The sequence below is a fragment of the Oncorhynchus clarkii genome, chromosome 17, assembly GCF_045791955.1.
Source record: "Oncorhynchus clarkii lewisi isolate Uvic-CL-2024 chromosome 17, UVic_Ocla_1.0, whole genome shotgun sequence".
NCBI classification, from domain to species: Eukaryota; Metazoa; Chordata; class Actinopteri; order Salmoniformes; family Salmonidae; genus Oncorhynchus; species Oncorhynchus clarkii.
Genome location: NC_092163.1, coordinates 74526339 through 74545791, shown reverse-complemented (window position 1 = coordinate 74545791; position 19453 = coordinate 74526339). Strand labels below are relative to the sequence as shown.

General features: G+C 42.2%; 2 protein-coding genes across 2 annotated transcripts; both read right to left on the bottom strand.

Moving 5' to 3' along the window:
- Nucleotides 1-1124: 1124 nt before the first annotated feature.
- LOC139371414 (tubulin beta-6 chain-like) lies at nucleotides 1125-5281 on the bottom strand. The gene is made up of 4 exons (XM_071111810.1): nucleotides 5144-5281; nucleotides 3786-3894; nucleotides 3555-3665; nucleotides 1125-2847 (listed from the first exon to the last, which is right to left on the bottom strand). The coding sequence occupies exons 1-4, from the start codon at nucleotides 5198-5200 to the stop codon at nucleotides 1694-1696; spliced, it is 1431 nt and encodes a 476-aa protein (XP_070967911.1). The 5' UTR covers nucleotides 5201-5281; the 3' UTR covers nucleotides 1125-1693.
- Nucleotides 5282-9072: 3791 nt separating this feature from the next.
- LOC139371413 (DEAD-box helicase 19b) lies at nucleotides 9073-17983 on the bottom strand. The gene is made up of 12 exons (XM_071111809.1): nucleotides 17484-17983; nucleotides 16859-16898; nucleotides 16518-16658; nucleotides 15801-15936; nucleotides 15477-15569; nucleotides 14992-15094; nucleotides 13634-13748; nucleotides 13267-13444; nucleotides 12926-13163; nucleotides 12455-12617; nucleotides 11940-12131; nucleotides 9073-11694 (listed from the first exon to the last, which is right to left on the bottom strand). Exons 1-12 carry the CDS (start codon nucleotides 17538-17540, stop codon nucleotides 11633-11635), a joined length of 1518 nt encoding a protein of 505 aa, XP_070967910.1. The 5' UTR covers nucleotides 17541-17983; the 3' UTR covers nucleotides 9073-11632.
- Between the last annotated feature and the right edge of the window lie 1470 nt (nucleotides 17984-19453).

Below are 19453 nucleotides of genomic sequence, written 5' to 3'. Positions count from 1 at the left end.
TGACCTTAATTCATTGATCAAGTACAAGGGAGCAGGGAAAACGCTGCAGACACTCGGCCCACCTTGGGATGTGTTTGACACCTCCTCTAGACTATTCCACTTTCCACATAGGATCACAGTATAGTAAAAACAACTGGACAATGTTTACATTTATCCCCTTCAGTGAGGTTACATAACTAATCACTCAATGTGTGTCCAACCTTGATCCTGAGTAAACATGGTCTTGTGGTGTCCTCTGAGTATAGAGCTACTGCAGAGATGACTGAATGCTAGGTCATTATCCTCTGGTATGGATTATATCATTTCCTTCTAAGCTACATTCCTATCACATGAGGTTGGTTGGTGGCACCTTAATTGGGGAGAACGGGCTCGTGGTAATGGCTGGAGAGGAATAGTTGGAATGTTAGCAAATACATCAACACCATGGTTTCCATGGTTTTCATGGTTTCCATGGTTTTCATGTGTTTGATGCCATTCCGTTTGCTCCATTCCAGCCATTATTATGAGCTGTCCTCCCCTCAGCAGCCTCCACTGAGGCTATATGGCCTTTAGTCCATAGATTAGTCTCTGTCTTCAGCTGTCCTCCCCTCAGCAGCCTCCACTGAGGCTACATGGCCTTTAGTCCATAGATTAGTCTCTGTCTTCAGCTTTCCTCCCCTCAGCAGCCTCCACTGAGGCTACATGGCCTTTAGTCCATAGATTAGTCTCTGTCTTCAGCTTTCCTCCCCTCAGCAGCCTCCACTGAGGCTACATGGCCTTTAGTCCATAGATTAGTCTCTGTCTTCAGCTTTCCTCCCCTCAGCAGCCTCCACTGAGGCTACATGGCCTTTAGTCATGGGTCTTTCAGCCTGATCTGAGCATATTATCACTGTACAAAAAGGGGAATTCCGCTGCCTTGTCAAATGGTCTTATCAAGCTGGACAGAGACAGTCACAAGTAATCTCTCTCTGTCAGATGGGAGGAGTGGGAGGGAATTATGTGCCAACTGTCCTCACTGACTGAGTTCTAGCTACTGTATGTTGTTGTAGCGTTTTTGGGGCTTTAAAACCAGGCCTAGGACATTGTTCCTTGACAATAATGTTTGAACTTAGAAGAACCACACAAAATAAGCACACAGAGAACTGTTGTTATAATGGAGAATTTTAATAATATAATACAAATGGTTCACAATATCACACTGAATACATTGCTAAAATTGCTGAGGCACAAAATAATTAACAAATAGAACATTATACTCCCCTTTTAAATACAGCTTTTAAAAATGTGCATATGATCTCAATCAAGTTTGGGAAATCTGGTAGTCTACATTACAACATTGACAGAATTTGTTATCTATATTTGTCAGACAGATTCTTCCGTGATCTATTCAGTTTCATAAAACACATCAAATAGGCCTACATCAGTATACAAATGCAGACAATTGACACTGCATTGCCGCTCTCTATTACCACACTGAACATTTCATTAAACAGGCAATTATCCTGATATCTCCTTTGGACACTATGACTCAAATACTAGAGTAGGGCCAGAAGATTTCCTTGACCTAATGACCTGACCTGGAAAAACTCTGGGCCCTTGTTATAAACTATCAGGGAAAACTCTTGTTGAAGCTTCCAGAAACTTCCAGCCTTGCTGCTCAGAACCGAGAAGACAGTGACAATATGATTATTCCACACAACATATGATGCCACATCTACTCAGCTATAGTCTCAATGGTTTCAATAGTCTCTGTCACAGTCTCCATCGTCGTAACTTCCGTACTCTGAACTCTCGTTGCAGCCGGTGAAGCCGACTCTTCCTCAGCCACCTCCTCGGGCCCCCAACCCTCCTCGTCAGCCTTGGCATCCTGGTACTGCTGGTACTCGGACACCAGGTCATTCAGATTGTTCTCTGCCTCTGTGAACTCCATCTCGTCCATGCCCTCGCCAGTGTACCAGTGCAGGAAGGCCTTGCGCCTGAACATGAGCGAGAACTGGTCTCCTACGCGACGGAAGATCTCCTGAATGGCCGTGTTGTTGCCAATGAAGGTGGAAGCCATTGTGAGCCCCCGAGGTGGGATGTCACATACGGATACTTTACAGTTGTGAGGGATCCAGTCCACAAAGTAGTTGCTGTTCCTCTGTTGCATCATCAGCATCTGCTCGTCCACTTCCTTGGTGGACATCTTGCCACGGAACATCCCAGCCACGGTCAGATAGCGCCCTCTTCGGGGATCGCAGGCGGTCATCATATTACGGGCATCAAACATCTGCTGGGTGAGCTCGGGCACGGAGAGAGTGCGGTACTTCTGGCTGCCGCGAGCTGTGAGAGGTGCAAAGCCAGACATGAAGAAGTGGAGGCGAGGAAAGGGCACCATGTTGACAGCTAACTTCCTCAGATCGGCGTTGAGCTGGCCTGGGAACCTCAGGGAGGTCGTGACTCCGCTCATGGTCATGCACACCAGGTGGTTCAGGTCACCGTAGGTCGGGTTGGTGAGCTTCAACGTACGGAAGCAGATGTCATAGAGAGCCTCGTTGTCGATGCAGAAGGTCTCATCCGTGTTCTCTAGGAGCTGGTGGATGGACAGCGTGGCATTGTAGGGCTCCACCACAACGTCTGACACCTTGGGCGAGGGCAGGACACTGAAGCTGGTCATGATGCGATCGGGGTACTCCTCACGGATCTTGTTGATGATGAGGGTGCCCATGCCGGACCCCGTCCCGCCACCTAGGGAGTGGACGAACTGGAAGCCCTGAAGGCAGTCGCATCCCTCGCTCTCCTGACGCACCCTGTCAATCACGGTGTCCACAAGCTCTGCTCCCTCTGTGTAGTGGCCCTTGGCCCAGTTGTTCCCAGCACCAGAGTTTCCTATTCCATAGAAACCGGCAGAAAGATAATTGTGCCCATCACGTTAATGCAACTAACTTACATTGTAAATAAGGAAGTTCTCCAGCGATTTCTGAACATTTACTGCGATATCCCAAGAAAAGCGATATATCCCAAATATAAATACAGTAAAATATGCACAACTGCAACCTTCAAGGTGTAGTGCATTCAATGAGTTGGTCTGACAGGAATCTGTGATGTCATCGGCCTCCCCCCTTGAGGAACAATAAAGGGACCTATACTGACCCGGACCACCTATTGAGATGTGCCTTTTGTGAAGTTAATTATGTGTTAAATGAGTTGAAAAGGAGACTGGAGTGCCCCTTTAAATGTAAAAAAGTGAAATATCCCTTTAAGATACAGTATGCATATTACAATAGTGTCAAAAGAGTATCATTATTGAGTTTCCATCATCATCAATAACTTTGATTAGATGTACCGTTTCTGTCATCAATAACTTTGATTAGATCTACCGTTTCTGTCATCAATAACTTTGATTAGATCTACAGTTTCTGTCATCAATAACTTTGATTAGATGTACCGTTTCTGTCATCAATAACTTTGATCAGATGTACCGTTTCTGTCATCAATAACTTTGATTAGATGTACCGTTTCTGTCATCAATAACTTTGATTAGATGTACCGTTTCTGTCATCAATAACTTTGATCAGATGTACAGTTACTCTCACCATGTATAAAGTTATCTGGCCTGAAGAGAGCTCCTATGCGGCTACCCCTGACACTGTCCATGGTCCCTGGTTCTAGGTCAAGGAGCAGGCCCCGGGGAACATATTTACCACCTGAAAGAACACATAAACATGTCATAAATGATTTGCATTTGGTCCAAGATAATATATCATGATAGTCCTGTGGACTGAAGAACGCTCTTCATTTTTCAATAATGTATCCATTTCTCTTACCATTTGCCTCGTTGAAGTAGACATTGAGCCTCTCCAGCTGAAGAGGATCATCCCCCTCATACATTCCTGTAGCACTGATTCCATGCTCCTCGCTGATCACCTCCCAAAACTGTAAAGATATGATGGATAGATGTGAAGACATTGATACAAAAGTAAAGCTAAAACACAGAACCAGGGACAACTCAACAGGTCAAAAGGCCAGGAAAACCTCAGGCCCTTATGATAACTCCCCCAGACCCCAACAGATGCCCCAATACACACATTATGATAACGTGTGAGCCGTCCATAGTGGTGAACTGTAGCTAAAATCTAACACATCATACAGTTGCTCTTGCTTGTCCTCAGCAGCAGCCATGATAAAAATGTCCCACCCTTCAATGTACCAGCCTTCTTCCACTTCCTTCTTATCTCTGAGCAGAGTGCCCTTTGGGGAACTCCCTGTCACTCACACTCAACAACCGCCACAGCAGGCAACGTGCCAGCACCTAATAACTTGCTCAATATACACTATTTCAAACATGAAATATATATATATATATATTATACTAAAGAGAGTGCCAATTGGTTTATATGTATAGGTATGTTGTGCTTTACTACTCTGAATAGTATATGAAAGGCATCAACATTATCATCAAGTAACACCCTACTGTACCAGTTTCTAAGTCTCATTGCATGGAAATAAAATATATATATTGTATTTTCAGTGGAAGTATATATACTGTATTATATATATATATATATACTTCCACTGCAAATACTATATATATATATATATATATATATATATATATATTGTATTGTATTTGCAGTAGAAGTATATATATATATATATATATATTGTATTTGCAGTGGAAGTATATATATATATATATATATTGTATTTGCAGTGGAAGTATATATATATATATATATTGTATTTGCAGTAGAAGTATATCTATTTTATTTCTAGTGGAAGTATCTATACTGCATTTGCCGTTGAAGTATATATATATATATATATATATATATATATATATACATAATATATATACATACAATATGTGTATATATATATATACATATTGTTTTTGCGGTAGTATATATACTGTGATTGGAATCAAGATAAGCATAGAGCTAAAGCATTATAGTGTTTAAGAAACACATTTAATCCATCTGAATATAAAACAGTTCATTTATCAACCCTTCAGTGAGTAAAAAAAACATTTAACCCATTTGAATATACAACATTTAATTTATCAACCCTTCAATGAATAAAAACTACATTTAACACCTTCTTTGAATATTAAACTGTTAATTTATCAACCCTTCAGTGAATAAAAACACATTTAACTCATTTGAATAGTAAACAGTACATTTACCTTAGAGCCTATCTGATTTCCACACTGTCCAATCTGTAGATGTACAATTTCACGCATGATGAGCGAGCTAGAGACTGCTAACACACAAGGGCATCTGACATGACACTGCCTCCTCCCCAGGGTTTTATACTGCAGAGGGCATCTGACATGACACTGCCTCCTCCCCAGGGTTTTATACTGCAGAGGGCATCTGATGTCACTGCTGTCAGGGTGACACCCAAACCACCAGGTCACAGCATGTACCCTGTAATATCTTTTTGACTTTCATTTCATTTGCATTTAACACAGTTAGGGTAGCCTAGTGGTTAGAGTGTTGGACTAGTAACCGGAAGGTTGCAAGTTCAAACCCCCGAGCTGTCATTCTGCCCCTGAACAGGCAGTTAACCCACTGTTCCTAGGCCGTCATTGAAAATAAGAATTTGTTCTTAACTGACTTGCCTAATGAAAAATAAAAGTACGATTGAATGTTGATGTGCTGAACAAGTATAATGCTTCATCAAGTATACAGTGCCTTGCGAAAGTATTCGGCCCCCTTGAACTTTGCGACCTTTTGCCACATTTCAGGCATTTCAGATCCTCACTGAACTTCTGGAGAGAGTTTGCTGCACTGAAAGTAAAGGGGCTGAATAATTTTGCACGGACAATTTTTCAGTTTTTGATTTGTTAAAAAAGTTTGAAATATCCAATAAATGTCGTTCCACTTCATGATTGTGTCCCACTTGTTGTTGATTCTTCACAAAAAAAATACAGTTTTATATCTTTATGTTTGAAGCCTGAAATGTGGCAAAAGGTCGCAAAGTTCAAGGGGGCCGAATACTTTCGCAAGGCACTGTATACAGTGCATTTGACTCTGGGGATGCTCTCAAGCCTAAACGGTCCCCTAAATGGATGTAACTAGTTTTGTGTCTCAGAAATAAATTGGAATCATTTTTTTTTCTTTATAAAAGTTTTAAACCTCTTTCAGAGAAGTTATTGTTTGGCTGTAGATTATCCGCTCCAATAGTTTGCAAAGAAAGGAGGAATCGGATATATATATATATGGTACCCCAACCACAGTTGAGTGATCAAGGAGGGATGGGATATATATATATATATATATATATATATATATATATATATATATATATATATATATATATACACACACACACACACACTACATTGTAGAATAATAGTGAAGACATCAGAACTATGAATGACACATATGGAATCATGTAGTAACCAAAAAAGTGTTAAACAAATCCAAATATATGTTATATTTGAGATTCTTTAAATAGCCAGCCTTTGCCTTGATGACAGCTTTGCACACTCTTGGCATTCTCTCAACCAGCTTCATGAGGTAGTCACCTGGAAAGCATTTAAATTATTAGGTGTGCCGCCTTAAAATTTAATTTGTGGTATTTTTTTCTAATCAGTTGTGTTGTGACAAGGTGTGTGTGTGTGTGTGTGTGTGTGTGGGGGGGGGGGGGGGGGGTAGCCCTATTTGCTAAAAGACCAAGTCCATATTATGGCAAGAACAGTATAAGCAAAGAGAAAATAAGCAAAGAGAAACGACAGTCCATCATTACTTTAAGACATGAAGGTCAGTCAAAACGTAACATTTCAAGAACTTTGAAAGTTTCTTCAAGTGCAGTCGCAAAAACCATGAAGCGCTATGATGAAACTGGCTCTTATGAGGACCGCCACAGGAATGGAAGACCCAGAGTTACCTCTGCTGCAGAGGGTAAGTTCATTAGAGTTACCAGCCTCAGAAATTGCAGACCAAATAAATGCTTCACAGAGTTCAAGTAACAGACACATCTCAACATCAGTGGAGACTGCATGACTGCATGATCATGCCTTCATGGTCAAATTGCTGCAAAGAAACCACTACTAAAGGACACCAATAATAAGAAGAGACTTGCTTGGGCCAAGAAATACGAGCAATGGACATTAGACTGGTGGAAATCTGTCCTTTGGTCTGGAGTCCAAATTGGAGGTTAGAACACTTAACCAGCATGGCTACCACAGCATTCTGCAGCAATACGCCATCCCATCTGGTTTGGGCTTAGTGGGACCATCATTTGTTTTTCAATAGGACATTGACCCAACACACCTCCAGGCAGTGTAAGGGCTATTTGACCAAGAAAGAGAGTGATGGAGTGCTGCATCAAGATGACCTGGCCTCCACAATCACCCGACCTCAACCCAATTGAGATGGTTTGGGTTGAGTCGGACCGCCGAGTGAAGGACAAGCAGCCAACAAGTGCTCAGCATATGTGGGAACTGTCTGATTTGCTTAATACAATGAATTTGATGTATAGTATTTACTTTTACTCAAGTATGACAATTTTGTATTTTTTTTCTACCACTTGTACTTAAGTACATTTAAAACCAGATACGTTTCTCCTTTTACTCAAGTAGATTTTTATTGGGTGACTTTCTCTTTCACTTTTAGTCATTTTTCCTTATTTTTTTCCCCCCTAACCACTCCTTCCTTTAATTGGAGTAAACAAATGTCACTCGGGTCATTTTCTATTAAGGTATCTTAACTTTTACTCAAGTATGACAATTGAGGACTTTCTCCACCACTGCATAGGACCCCAACCAAACTTGAGTTATAGAGTAAAGGAATGCATACAGTGTGTTATACAGTGATTTCGGAAAGTATTCAGATCCCTTCAATTTTCCATATTTTGTTACTTTACAGCCTTATTCTAAAATTGATTAAATCGTTTTTTCCCTCATCAATCTGTACACAATACCCGATGACAAAACAGAAACAGGTTTTTTAGAAATGTTTGCAAATTTATAAAATATAAAACACATATTAAAGGACACCAATAATAAGAAGAGGCTTTATTGGGCCAAGAAACAGGCAAAGGACATTAGATCTGTGGAAATCTGTCCTTTGGTCTGATGAGTCCAAATTTGTCATTTTTTGTTCAACCGCTGTGTCTTTGTGAGAAGCAGTGTGGGTGAACAGATGATCTCCGCATGTGTATATTTCCCATCGTGAAGCATGGAGGAGGAGGTGTTATGATGTGGGGGTGCTTTGCTGGTGACACTGTCAGTGATTTATTTAGTATTCAAGGTAAACTTAACCAGCATGGCTACCACAGCATTCTGCAGCGAAACGCCATCCAATCTGGTTTGGGCTTAGTGGGACAATCATTTGTGTGACCCAACACACCTCCAAGCTGTGTAAGGGCTATTTGACCAAGGAGAGTGATGGTGCTGCATCAGATGACCTGGCCTCCACAATCACCCAACCTCAATCCAATTGAGATGAGTCGGACCGCAGGGTGAAGGAAAAGCAGCCAACAAGTGCTCAGCATATGTGGGAACTCTTTCAAAAGTGGTGGAAAAGCATTCCAGGTGAAGCTGGTTGAGAGAATGCCAAGAGTGTGCAAAGCTGTCAAAGCAATGGGTGGATCCTTTTAAGAATCTCAAACATAAAATATATTTTGATTTGTTTTAACACTTTTTGGTTACTTTTTGTTATTTCATAGTTTTGATATTTCCACTATTATTCTACAATGATGAAAATAGTCCAAATAAAGAAAAACCCTGGAATGTGTATCCAAACTTTTGACTGGTACTGCACATAATCACTCAACTGTGGTTGGGGTCCAAGCAGGAAGTCAAGTTAAGCTGTGAGGCTGCCCGTTTTGTTCTCTCTGCTGCGTCTCTGATAACGCCCACATCAGCTGTACTTACAGCTTGTTGTGTCTATCTACAGCAGTCAGACACTAGTCTGATCTGGGCCCACTACAGTAGGATACATATCATCTCTCTGTATATGACCAGAAGGGAAGAAAAAAAAAAACTAACAACGCCTTGACACATTTTGATGCCAGAAATGTTTCTGGAAAGTCTCATCATTCATCCACACACACGCCCACCAAAGTGTAGAAGAAGACATACTAACATCCAACCCTAACTTTAAATCTTGATTTAACTTTTTATTAATAATTGGGGAAATTGGTAACTTGTTTTTTTTTAGACCAAAACAACAGTTTGGTAGGAGTGTTGTGTACAGACGGGTAAATAGTGGGCCAACTCCACAAAGTGCACTCAGAACACTCATAAGTAAACAACAGTTTGGTAGGAGTGTTGTGTACAGACGGGTAAATAGTGGGCCAACTCCACAAAGTGCACTCAGAACACTCATAAGTATACAACCAAATGTCAAAATCTAACTGCATATATACACATTTCCCTGACCAAGAGAACAATAAACATGTTATTCAATTTAACATCAGTGATTCTCAAAAATTGGCTGCATTTTCCCCATTCAATAACATACACTCAGATATTCACTGTGACTTGTTAAGAGAAGTCCCACAAACAGTTAGCTAACTGGTTCATTGAACCATTCTGAACAGTTAACAGAACAGTAGAAAGTGAGGTTCTGTAGAGGATAGACTCAAACAGAACTCCAGCCTCATTCAAATCAAACAGTTATGTCATTATATCAAGGACACCTCTGAAAGTTCTCCAAATACAGGTAGTTTTGAAAAGTCACCCGTTAATGTTAATTCACTATAATGCAGAGAAGCTGTAGGTGTATAAACATTTCAGTTGGTAAGGAATGCTTTTAGGTGACTATAAATCAATCATTCAGCCACACTTTTCATTCAGATTTCTTTGGCCTAATGTAGCAAGTACTGTAAATATAAGCTTTTATTTGTGTCCGGTTGTCCATGCATCTCAGTACTTAATAAACACACACGGGTGGTTTCTCAGACACAAATCAAGCCTAATGCTGGACTATAAAACAAACTCAATGGAGAATCTCAATTGAAAATGCTTTTAAAGTACAGGTTTAAGGCTGAATCTGTGCCTGAGTCTTATAGGCATCTTTAGTCACATAAGCATTTCGCTTCAAATCACACATTCTACACTCAGGGTGAGGTGGTCATATGTCAAATATTACATTTCAAGTCATAACTCAGAATATTGAGCCAATAATATCGTTGAAAATAAATATCAATATTTTTTTTTACAGAAAATGCACTTGAGCAAGGCATTGCTGGGTAATTCAATCTCGAGGTTGTTTTTTTCCGTATTTTTTTGCAGCTCCACACAATCGTAATGAGTTAATTACATTTTACTAAATGTCTATTAAAGCAGCCTCCATTTTGGTATCTCTTTCATTATTGATGTAGTCCTAAAACATTTAGCATGTCAGCAATCAAGTTGATGTATACATATCCAAATACATAAATAGAGCCGGTATGATGACAAATGGTTCATACTGGCTCTATTATTTAAGTACACCTTGAAAACTTCATTGCTGACATATTTTGGGACTACATTATCAATGGACTAATGAAACAAATAGCAAAATATACATTTTTGGGTGGAGTTTTCAATTAAAACACAATGGTGTGAGCAGAAAGTCAAACTTCTCCCTCCAGATTCTGAGATGGGGACATCTGTGTGGGTTAATAAACCTCAGACCAATAGCTAACATCTTGACAGGTGAGTCTCCAGGTACATGGTCAATCAGATATGAACGATAACATACCTAACAATGACACCAGTTCCACTGTGAGAGGATTTAAGAAACAATGTATCGAGGTCTGTGTCGTTTTCTAATCAATAAAACACAAAAAAACATTTGAGGTTGAGATGATGCATGGTTGAATGTCTAAATTACACATTTTTATATAGTTTAATTTACCTGTACTTTATTGGTCAAAGCATGTAGCAAAAGTTACGTTTTCTCCATATCCCCTTTTGCTATTTTGAGGGAAAATCCTGAAAACGAACAAATCGGATGTCATGTGACTTGAACACTGCACTACTATAGTGGCACGCAGAAAGGTTGATCCAAGTTCGCATGAACCCCTGACCTCTAACCATCACCATCTCAAAGTAACTATGATTTTTAAAAACAAAGACCGCAGAAAACAAATCTATTTCACTCTTTGTACTACATCAGAATTATTGTATTCATTGCAAAACATTCACAAATGATAACTAAAATCTTAAAAGTTTATTTTCCTAATTATGCTGGATTCTCTCCTTGGGATTTCATTCAGGGACTGGGTTAACCAAACATATCTTTATATAAAATGAGAGGGCTTGTTTCCATTCCACCAAAATAACTGCATAAACAAGGAAGATACTGGCAGTAGTAACATTTGATTTGGCATAATTTAAAACATTTTCCATAAGCCATTGCACTCTAAGCCTACCACCATGACAGCATTACAATGCACATATACAAATGAAAAATGTTAGCTAATATTATAAACTTTATTCATTAAGTACAAAGAGTGAAACAGGAATGTTTCAGAGACTTATAAAAACATATTTGAGAGACATTTAACCACATGTAAACATTATAGCTGTGTTTGTGGCTTTGCTCTTCTCTCCAACACTACATTTTTAAAAATGAAAGACACTATAATAAACAGTCCGAGGGGAGGGGTGGGGGGGTCTGGGAGAAGCAGGAAGAGTGGAGGGGGACTAGAGAAGTCATGTGGTTCTGAACTCTTTTCAGCCGGCGATTTTCTCTATCTCATCCAGATCGTCAGTGTCCAGCTTCTCGATCTTCTTATCTGTGGATGATTAGTGAGGATGAGGTCATCGTTAAGACTGTCACAATGCTGGGGATGGTTTTTCGGACATGATTTAGCCTAGTCCTGGACCAAAAAAGCAAGCCCAAAGAAGAATCTCCATGGAAAGTGCTTTTCTAGTCCATACTAGGCTTGATCCTTGTCCGGGAAAACGGACCTCAAAGCTTGAAAATCATTTGGCAGGTAGCAAATTTTATTAAATCATTTATTCAGATATCCTGACTTACTGAAGTGATCCTGGATCTTGTTTAGGACGTTCATGCTGAACCTGCTGTCCACCATGTTGATGGCCAATCCCCGCTTCCCAAAACGACCCGTGCGGCCAATCCGATGCAGGTACGTCTCGTTGTCCGGGTTACCGTCTCTGTCCACTGGCAGGTCAAAGTTTATCACCACGGAAACCTGCTCCACATCAATACCTGGAGGGAGAGTTAAATGGTCAGATTAGAATAGGTGGATGGACAGACCAAACATAAAATGAGCGTACAACATATCCAATAATTACCCAGGTGAAGAACAAATAATTCAATGAAGACGAGTGTATTAATATAATGTCATCAGTCTACGTCCACGTGAAGAAGAGTTGAACAGTTTTTTTTGCATCACGAGGCAAAAAAGGACCCTCTCCTTAACTTGAAACTCCAAGGATCAATAGGTATACCATTAACAAACACGATCAAAACCATGTGGAAACACTACACACTGGGCCTTTAAATAAAAGACCAATAGTTTGATTGGTTACCTCTGGCACAGACGTTGGTGGTGACCAGGACCTTCTCCTTTCCGTCTCGGAAGCGGTCGATGACAGCAGCTCTCTGCTCCACCTGCATCTCCCCACTGAGCAGCGCCACCTGGTGGCCCTCCCGGGACAGCTCACCTGCCAACCACCCCGCCGTTTTCCTGGTCTGAGCGGGAAAGAGAGACAAGAAGGATAAAGTACACAGAGAGAAACACCACATCCCCAATACACCCCCTAGCCACTGGAAACGTCTCCCGTAGCTCCTAGTGTAGATCTGAGATGATTAAATAGGTATCAGGCAACAACTTCTCATCTTGCCATGCTGTTTACATCCATTAACATTATCAGATTTAACTCTTGACAGTTGGGAATTAAACATTTCCTCAACACTTATCTGTGGCTGAGTAACACAATGTGCACTCACCGATCTACAAATCCCCTTTACCAAACAACTTACGACGGGGAATAACTCACATGACAGAAGATCATGGCCTGAGCGATGGTGATGGCTCCGTAGATGTTGCAGAGGGCCATGAACTTCTCCTCTTTGCTGTTACAGAGGACGTAGTACTGCTTGATGGTGTCCAGCGTCTCCTCCTCCCGTTTCAGCTTGATGATGTTGGGGTCTGGGACGATGCGCTGGGCAAAGTTCCACACCGTCTCCTCAAAGGTGGCAGAGAACAGCAGCATCTGGCACTGTTTGGGTAGCATCCTGAGAGGGAGAAAAGGGGGTCATTGTGGTGGGTGGGTTTTTAGAACTGTTAGCCAACTTCCCGAAACACAGAGAGAGAAGACTAAGGGGTCAATGTGTGTACCTCTGAATGCGTATACTCTGGTCCTGATGACCCTGTGTAGCGATCATGACGTCAGCTTCGTCCAGGACAAACACTTTGATCTTCTTGGGGTCGATGAACTTGAACTTCAGACACCAGTCCAGCATGGTGCCTGGCGTCCCTATCACAACCTGCTCCTGGAGCTGGGTACCTCTCTGCACTGGGGAGAGAAGAAGAGAGAACATTCCCCTTTTCACATTGTCCTGTTCACCACAGTTACAACAACTGTGGTGGATGATTAACCTGGTCAGCTCATTGTGATAAAACAGTCATACCCGTGTTTCACACACAGTTTGAAATCCAGTCAAATCAGTTGAGACTTTTAAAAAGGACTCTGTAGTAGACTTACGTTTGTTTCCTCTGATGGCGTAGACTAGTTTGACCTCTGAGTAATGCTTCCCCATCTGCTCAATGACCTTTCCTGTCTGCAGGGCCAGCTCATAGGTAGGAGACACACAGAGAGCCTGGGAGAGGAGAGGAGAGAGAGGAAGGTGTTATATAGCTCATAGGTAGGAGACACACAGAGAGCCTGGGAGAGGAGAGAGGAAGGTGTTATATAGCTCATAGGTAGGTGAGACAGAGCCTGGGAGAGGAGAGAGAGAGGAAGGTGTTATATTGCTCATAGGTAGGAGACAGAGCCTGGGAGAGGAAGGTGTAATATTGCTCATAGGTAGGAGAGACAGAGCCTGGGAGAGGAGAGAGGAAGGTGTTATATTGCTCATAGGTAGGAGACAGAGCCTGGGAGAGGAGAGAGGAAGGTGTAATATTGCTCATAGGTAGGAGAGACAGAGCCTGGGAGAGGAGCGAGAGGAAGGTGTTATATTGCTCATAGGTAGGAGAGACAGAGCCTGGGAGAGGAGAGAGGAAGGTGTTATATTGCTCATAGGTAGGTGAGACAGAGCCTGTGGAGAGGAGAGAGGAAGGTGTTATATAGCTCATAGGTAGGAGAGACAGAGCCTGGGAGAGGAGAGAGGAAGGTGTTATATTGCTCATAGGTAGGAGAGAGAGCCTGGGAGAGGAGAGAGGAAGGTGTTATATTGCTCATAGGTAGGAGAGACAGAGCCTGGGAGAGGAGAGAGGAAGGTGTAATATTGCTCATAGGTAGGTGAGACAGAGCCTGTGGAGAGGAGAGAGGAAGGTGTTATATAGCTCATAGGTAGGAGAGAGAGCCTGGGAGAGGAGAGACAGAGCCTGGGAGAGGAGAGACAGAGCCTGGGAGAGGAGAGGAAGGTGTTATATAGCTCATAGGTAGGAGAGACAGAGCCTGGGAGAGGAGAGACAGAGCCTGGGAGAGGAGAGAGGAAGGTGTTATATAGCTCATAGGTAGGAGAGACAGAGCCTGGGAGAGGAGAGGGGAAGGTGTTATATAGCTCATAGGTAGGAGAGACAGAGCCTGGGAGAGGAGAGACAGAGCCTGGGAGAGGAGAGAGGAAGGTGTTATATAGCTCATAGGTAGGAGAGACAGAGCCTGTGGAGAGGAGAGGAGAGAGGAAGGTGTTATATAGCTCATAGGTAGGAGAGACAGAGCCTGTGGAGAGGAGAGAGGAAGGTGTTATATACCATCTCACCTGCTGATTACCTAAACATGCCATTAGGCACAAAACATGTAAAGGTCCTACCTGGACCCGGTACAAAAAAAGCAAGCAAGCAGACAGTGTACCCTAATGAAATTGACCCTGAGAGGTCAAGGGTCAGGGCTCAACTCACCTGTGGAAACTTGTTGTTGGGATCAACATGACTGAGCATGGCCAGGACAAAGGCAGCAGTCTTCCCTGTCCCTGACTGAGACTGGGCTATCAGGTTCTGTGGGCTGGTAGCCATGAGAGCACGGGTCAGATCAACAGAGAGAAGGAGACAGGAAAGACCAAGCTTGATGATTGTTCTGGTAAAACTGTTTAATGGCCAATCAGATCAATGGAACAGTTTGATATGAGTTTAAATGGAGAAGAGCAAGACCAGACAGAGAGGATGTTGGGTATTAGAGAGGTAAACTCTACACAGCATATCTTAGGTCTATAGGCCTTCTGTCCAAACAAAACTAATCATCTCTAGTCTGTCAACTAGTTTGGGATTCAGGGAATTAATATTAACTTGATACAAAAAGCTGAGAGATGTGTGTGACTGACGAAGAGGTATCAGGCATCTGGAAGTGTCTGAACTGAGCGATTGACTGAAGCTCTCTGTAAACTCACGGTTCAGCGAGCATCATGGGTAATGCGTTCTCTTGGATTTTGGAGGGTCGGTTGAAGCCCATGGCGTACACTCCCTGGAGCAGCTGAGGTTTACTGTGGGGACAGGGAGGGAAACAGGAGTATTAAGGGGACATTTTTTTAATTCAAAACAAAGAAAAGATATGGACACAAAGCCAGGGGCCCAGAGCACATTACATGTGCCAACAGCAAAACAGATCCTGTTCAAAACTTGTCATTTTAGTTCAACAACATTCATACCGCCTTGGGCACTCTTAACAGTTCATAGATAGCTCATAGAATTTATAGACAGGACATAGAACTTACAGCCGTAGTTCCTCGAAGGATTTGACAGAGTAAAGCGGAGAGTTGGGATCCCTCTGTAGAACTTCTACTTGATTGGTTGTGTTCACTAGATTACTGCGTATCAACTTATTCAATAACGACTGTGCCGCCTTGTCATCTGAAAACAGTCACATTTGTATTTATTATGGATCCCCATTCGCCACAGCAGCAGCTATTCTTCCTGGTGTCAAAATTAAGGCAGTTTATACCATTTTAAAACAGTACAATACATTCACAGATTTCACAACACAGTGTGCACCCTCAGGCCCCTACTCCACCACTACCACATATAGTACTAAATCCATGTGTATGTATAGTGCATATGTTATCGTGTGTGTGTGTGTATGCATGCATCTGTGCCAATGTTTGTGTTGCTTCACAGTCCCCGCTGTTCCATAAGGTGTTTTTTTAATCTAATCTTACTGGTTGCGTCAGTTAATTGATGTGGAATAGAGTTCTATGTAGTCATGGCTCTATGTAATGCTTAAGTGTATTTGATCAATTCGATTTACTTTTGATACTTAAGTATATTTAAAAACCAAATACTTTGACTTTTACTCAAGTAGTATTTTACTGGGTGACTTTCACTTCAGTCATTTACTATTAAGATATCTTTACTTTTACTCAAGACAGACAATTTTGTACTGTCTCCATCACTGCCGTCATCCCATGTTGTGTTGTTTGCCTGATAGTAAACACCTTTATCATCCTCCTCCCCTGTTTTGTCTCCCTCTCCTCCTCCTGTCTTTGCAGGCGTTGTAGCGCTGGCGGCTGCTGTGTTTGTCGACGTCGTTGTTGTTGTCGTCGTCGCTGTCGTCGCCAATGCAGCGTTGGCAGTACCTGAGGGTACCATATGGTATTTGTTAGCCTGTGGTATCTCAGAACAAGTTGACACTTTTTTCAATTAAACATTTTGTTTTCACCCAAACTAGTTAACAACAATTGATTCACAAATGTAAGTTGTAATCCTTCAGATCATGTGTTATGCTAAACCACATAGCCTGTTTATAAAATAGGCAACATGGGATAACTTCTCTTACCATTTTCCTCGGGCTTGTCTTTGATTTGTAGGCTACCAATCTAGGAAATATAAACAAGCATAATATGGTTTTTAGGATGTCCAGGAATGTTTTTAAACGGGTCATTTCAGGGTAAGGCATGTGCTGCACAAATTGGAGTGGGTGAACATGTTAGGATCTTCCTCCCTGGACAGATGCCATTTCTTTACCACGTCCAAAGTCGTGACAAGAAATACATTAAATCGGGTTAAAGCTAACGAGATATAATTGTATGTAACAGAGAACGTGCATACAATGCAATGAAAACAATGCAATGAAAACTATTAATAGTTAGCTGATCTAGCTAGCCAAGTTAGCAAAGTAACGTTAACTAACGTTTGATAACTTGACTAGTTAATTAGCTAACTGACGTTAGCCAAACTAGCTAGTTACAGTAGTGATTATGATGTGAACGATAATACGGTCGAGGGGGTCATGCATGTACTGTGGATTGATTGCAATATCGGTCAACTATTTAACTAGTTAATTCATGTCATTTGCTATTTTTGAAGAGAATCCATAGTTAACGTTAACCAGCCGAAGCATAGGCCCAATGACCCGACAAAACACTTCGCCAAAGAGCAGTTCGGCTGGCGCTTAACGTTACCGATTCCGCCGCGGCTTCTTGCTCGTCCACAGCCTGGGCCCAGGAGTCGGTTGACATGATGTCCGCTGTTATTAGGTCAGTCTCGTTCTCTTATCACACCACCTGGTTCCCAGTAGCTTCAACACCAACCTGACAACTGAGCTAGGAACCCCAACAAAGTGTTTCCAAAGTCTGAAAATAAACTAATATTACAATGGCGTGAAGAAATAGGCTATGGAGTTCACCAGTGCGTCCGTAAAAAGGTCCGGGTGTAGAAATTGAGACAAGAGCAAAACAGTTCCTCCCGAATGGCACAACAAAAGTGCATTCAAATATAACGTTACCGTATTGGATTAGCTAATTCTGTATAGTGCATTTAATCCAAAAAATAGCCTGCATGGATGAAATTATTGTTGTTCCGCTAGGGTTTCGCAAATGTTCTCCCTGAGTATTGCAGATGGATAAAATAATTTATTTGCGGTAAAATATCAGTTTATCACAATGTGTATTTAGTACTTTACGCAGCCTCTAGATGGTGCCTTACACATTCTGTCTTCATAACTGAAATAGGGGTTGCATTTAAGACATTTTAGGGAACAGTTTGTGACTACTTGCAGTAAAGTCTACACCAGTATGAATCCATACCTATACCGAGGTAATACAACCCGATATTTCCAAGGGACGGACTGACTGTCTATCTATTGATCAGATTCAGCGTCCATTAAACCTACAGAGACCCAGAGGTCACCTCTCTGAAGCCTGTCTTCACTGATGCTACTGCTGCTGCTTCACTACATGCCGAATTGATTTCACACCTTTGCTGGGTCTAGTTCCGCTGGGATGGATGGATGGATGGAGAGAGAGAGACAGGGAGAGGGAGAAAGAGAGACAGGGAGAGGGAGAAAGAGAGACAGAGAGAGTGAGAGAGAGAGACAGAGAGAGGAGAGGGAGAAAGAGAGAGGAGTGAGAGAGAGACAGAGAGAGGGAGAAAAAGAGAGGAGAGAGACAGAGAGAGTGAGAGAGAGGAGAGACAGCGAGAGAGAGGAGAGAGACAGAGAGAGGGAGAAAGCGAGAGGAGAGGGAGACAGTAAGAGATTAGAAGACTATATTGATCAGTGTTGATGGTGATCATCAGTGTATGTTGAGTTATAGGAAGAGGAGAGGAGGAGAGGCAGGGGGGTCTGGGTCGTTTAGTTTGGAGATACATTTGGCTTAAAAGGGAGTCTGAGTTTATTGTTGCCAAACTGCGGCTGCGCTGGATGAGGTATCCATGGCAACCAAAAGTGTAAAATTAAGGTTTCAGTTCCCCCGAGAATTTTAGGAGGAGGCAAAGAACAAGGGCTACCTGTTATCACACCAATGAGACTCTATGGAACGCATTGAGCACAGATAAGAAGACCGTAGATGTTGTCTGGAATGGATAATGAGAGTAGACTGTGTGTGTGTGTGTGTGTGTGTGTGTGTGTGTGTGTGTGTGTGTGTGTGTGTGTGTGTGTGTGTGTGTGTGTGTGTGCGTGTGTGCGCGTGTGTGCATTTATATTTTGCCAGTGCACCACATCATCTATACTGAGTATACAAAACATTAAGACCACCTAAAGTAGTTGGGGCATGGACTCTACAATGTGTCGTAAGTGTTCCACAGGGGTGTTGACTCCAATGCTTTCCACAGTTGTGTCAAGTTGGCTGGATGTCCTTTGGGTGGTGGACCATTCTTGATACACACGGAAAACTGTTGAGAGTGTAAAATCCAGCAGTGTTGCCATTCTTGACACAAACCAACATGCCTGGCCAGTGTTGTAGGTCGCGAGACCAGGCTACCTACCTGGGGCGTCAGGAAGCCTGGTGGGTAGGGCCAGTAACCCGAAAGGCTGTCATTCTGCTCCCGAGGAAGTCAGTTAACCCACTGTTCCCCGGGCGCCGATGACGGGGATGTGGATTAAGGCAGCCCCCTGCACCTCTCTGATTCAGAGGGGTTGGGTTAAATGAGGAAG

Coding starts and splice junctions, on each gene's coding strand:
- LOC139371414 (XM_071111810.1), bottom strand. CDS start 5,200: ATGCGTGAAATTGTACATCTACAGATTGGACAGTGTGGAAATCAGATA. Junction 3,895..5,143: donor GAAATCAGATAGGCTCTAAG/GTAAATGTACTG, acceptor ATATCTTTACAG/TTTTGGGAGGTGATCAGCGA. Junction 3,666..3,785: donor CTACTTCAACGAGGCAAATG/GTAAGAGAAATG, acceptor GTGTTCTTTCAG/GTGGTAAATATGTTCCCCGG.
- LOC139371413 (XM_071111809.1), bottom strand. CDS start 17,540: ATGTCAACCGACTCCTGGGCCCAGGCTGTGGACGAGCAAGAAGCCGCG. Junction 15,937..16,517: donor AGGGGAGGAGGATGATAAAG/GTGTTTACTATC, acceptor GACTGTTTTCAG/ATGACAAGGCGGCACAGTCG. Junction 13,445..13,633: donor CGCCATCAGAGGAAACAAAC/GTAAGTCTACTA, acceptor TTCTCTCCCCAG/TGCAGAGAGGTACCCAGCTC.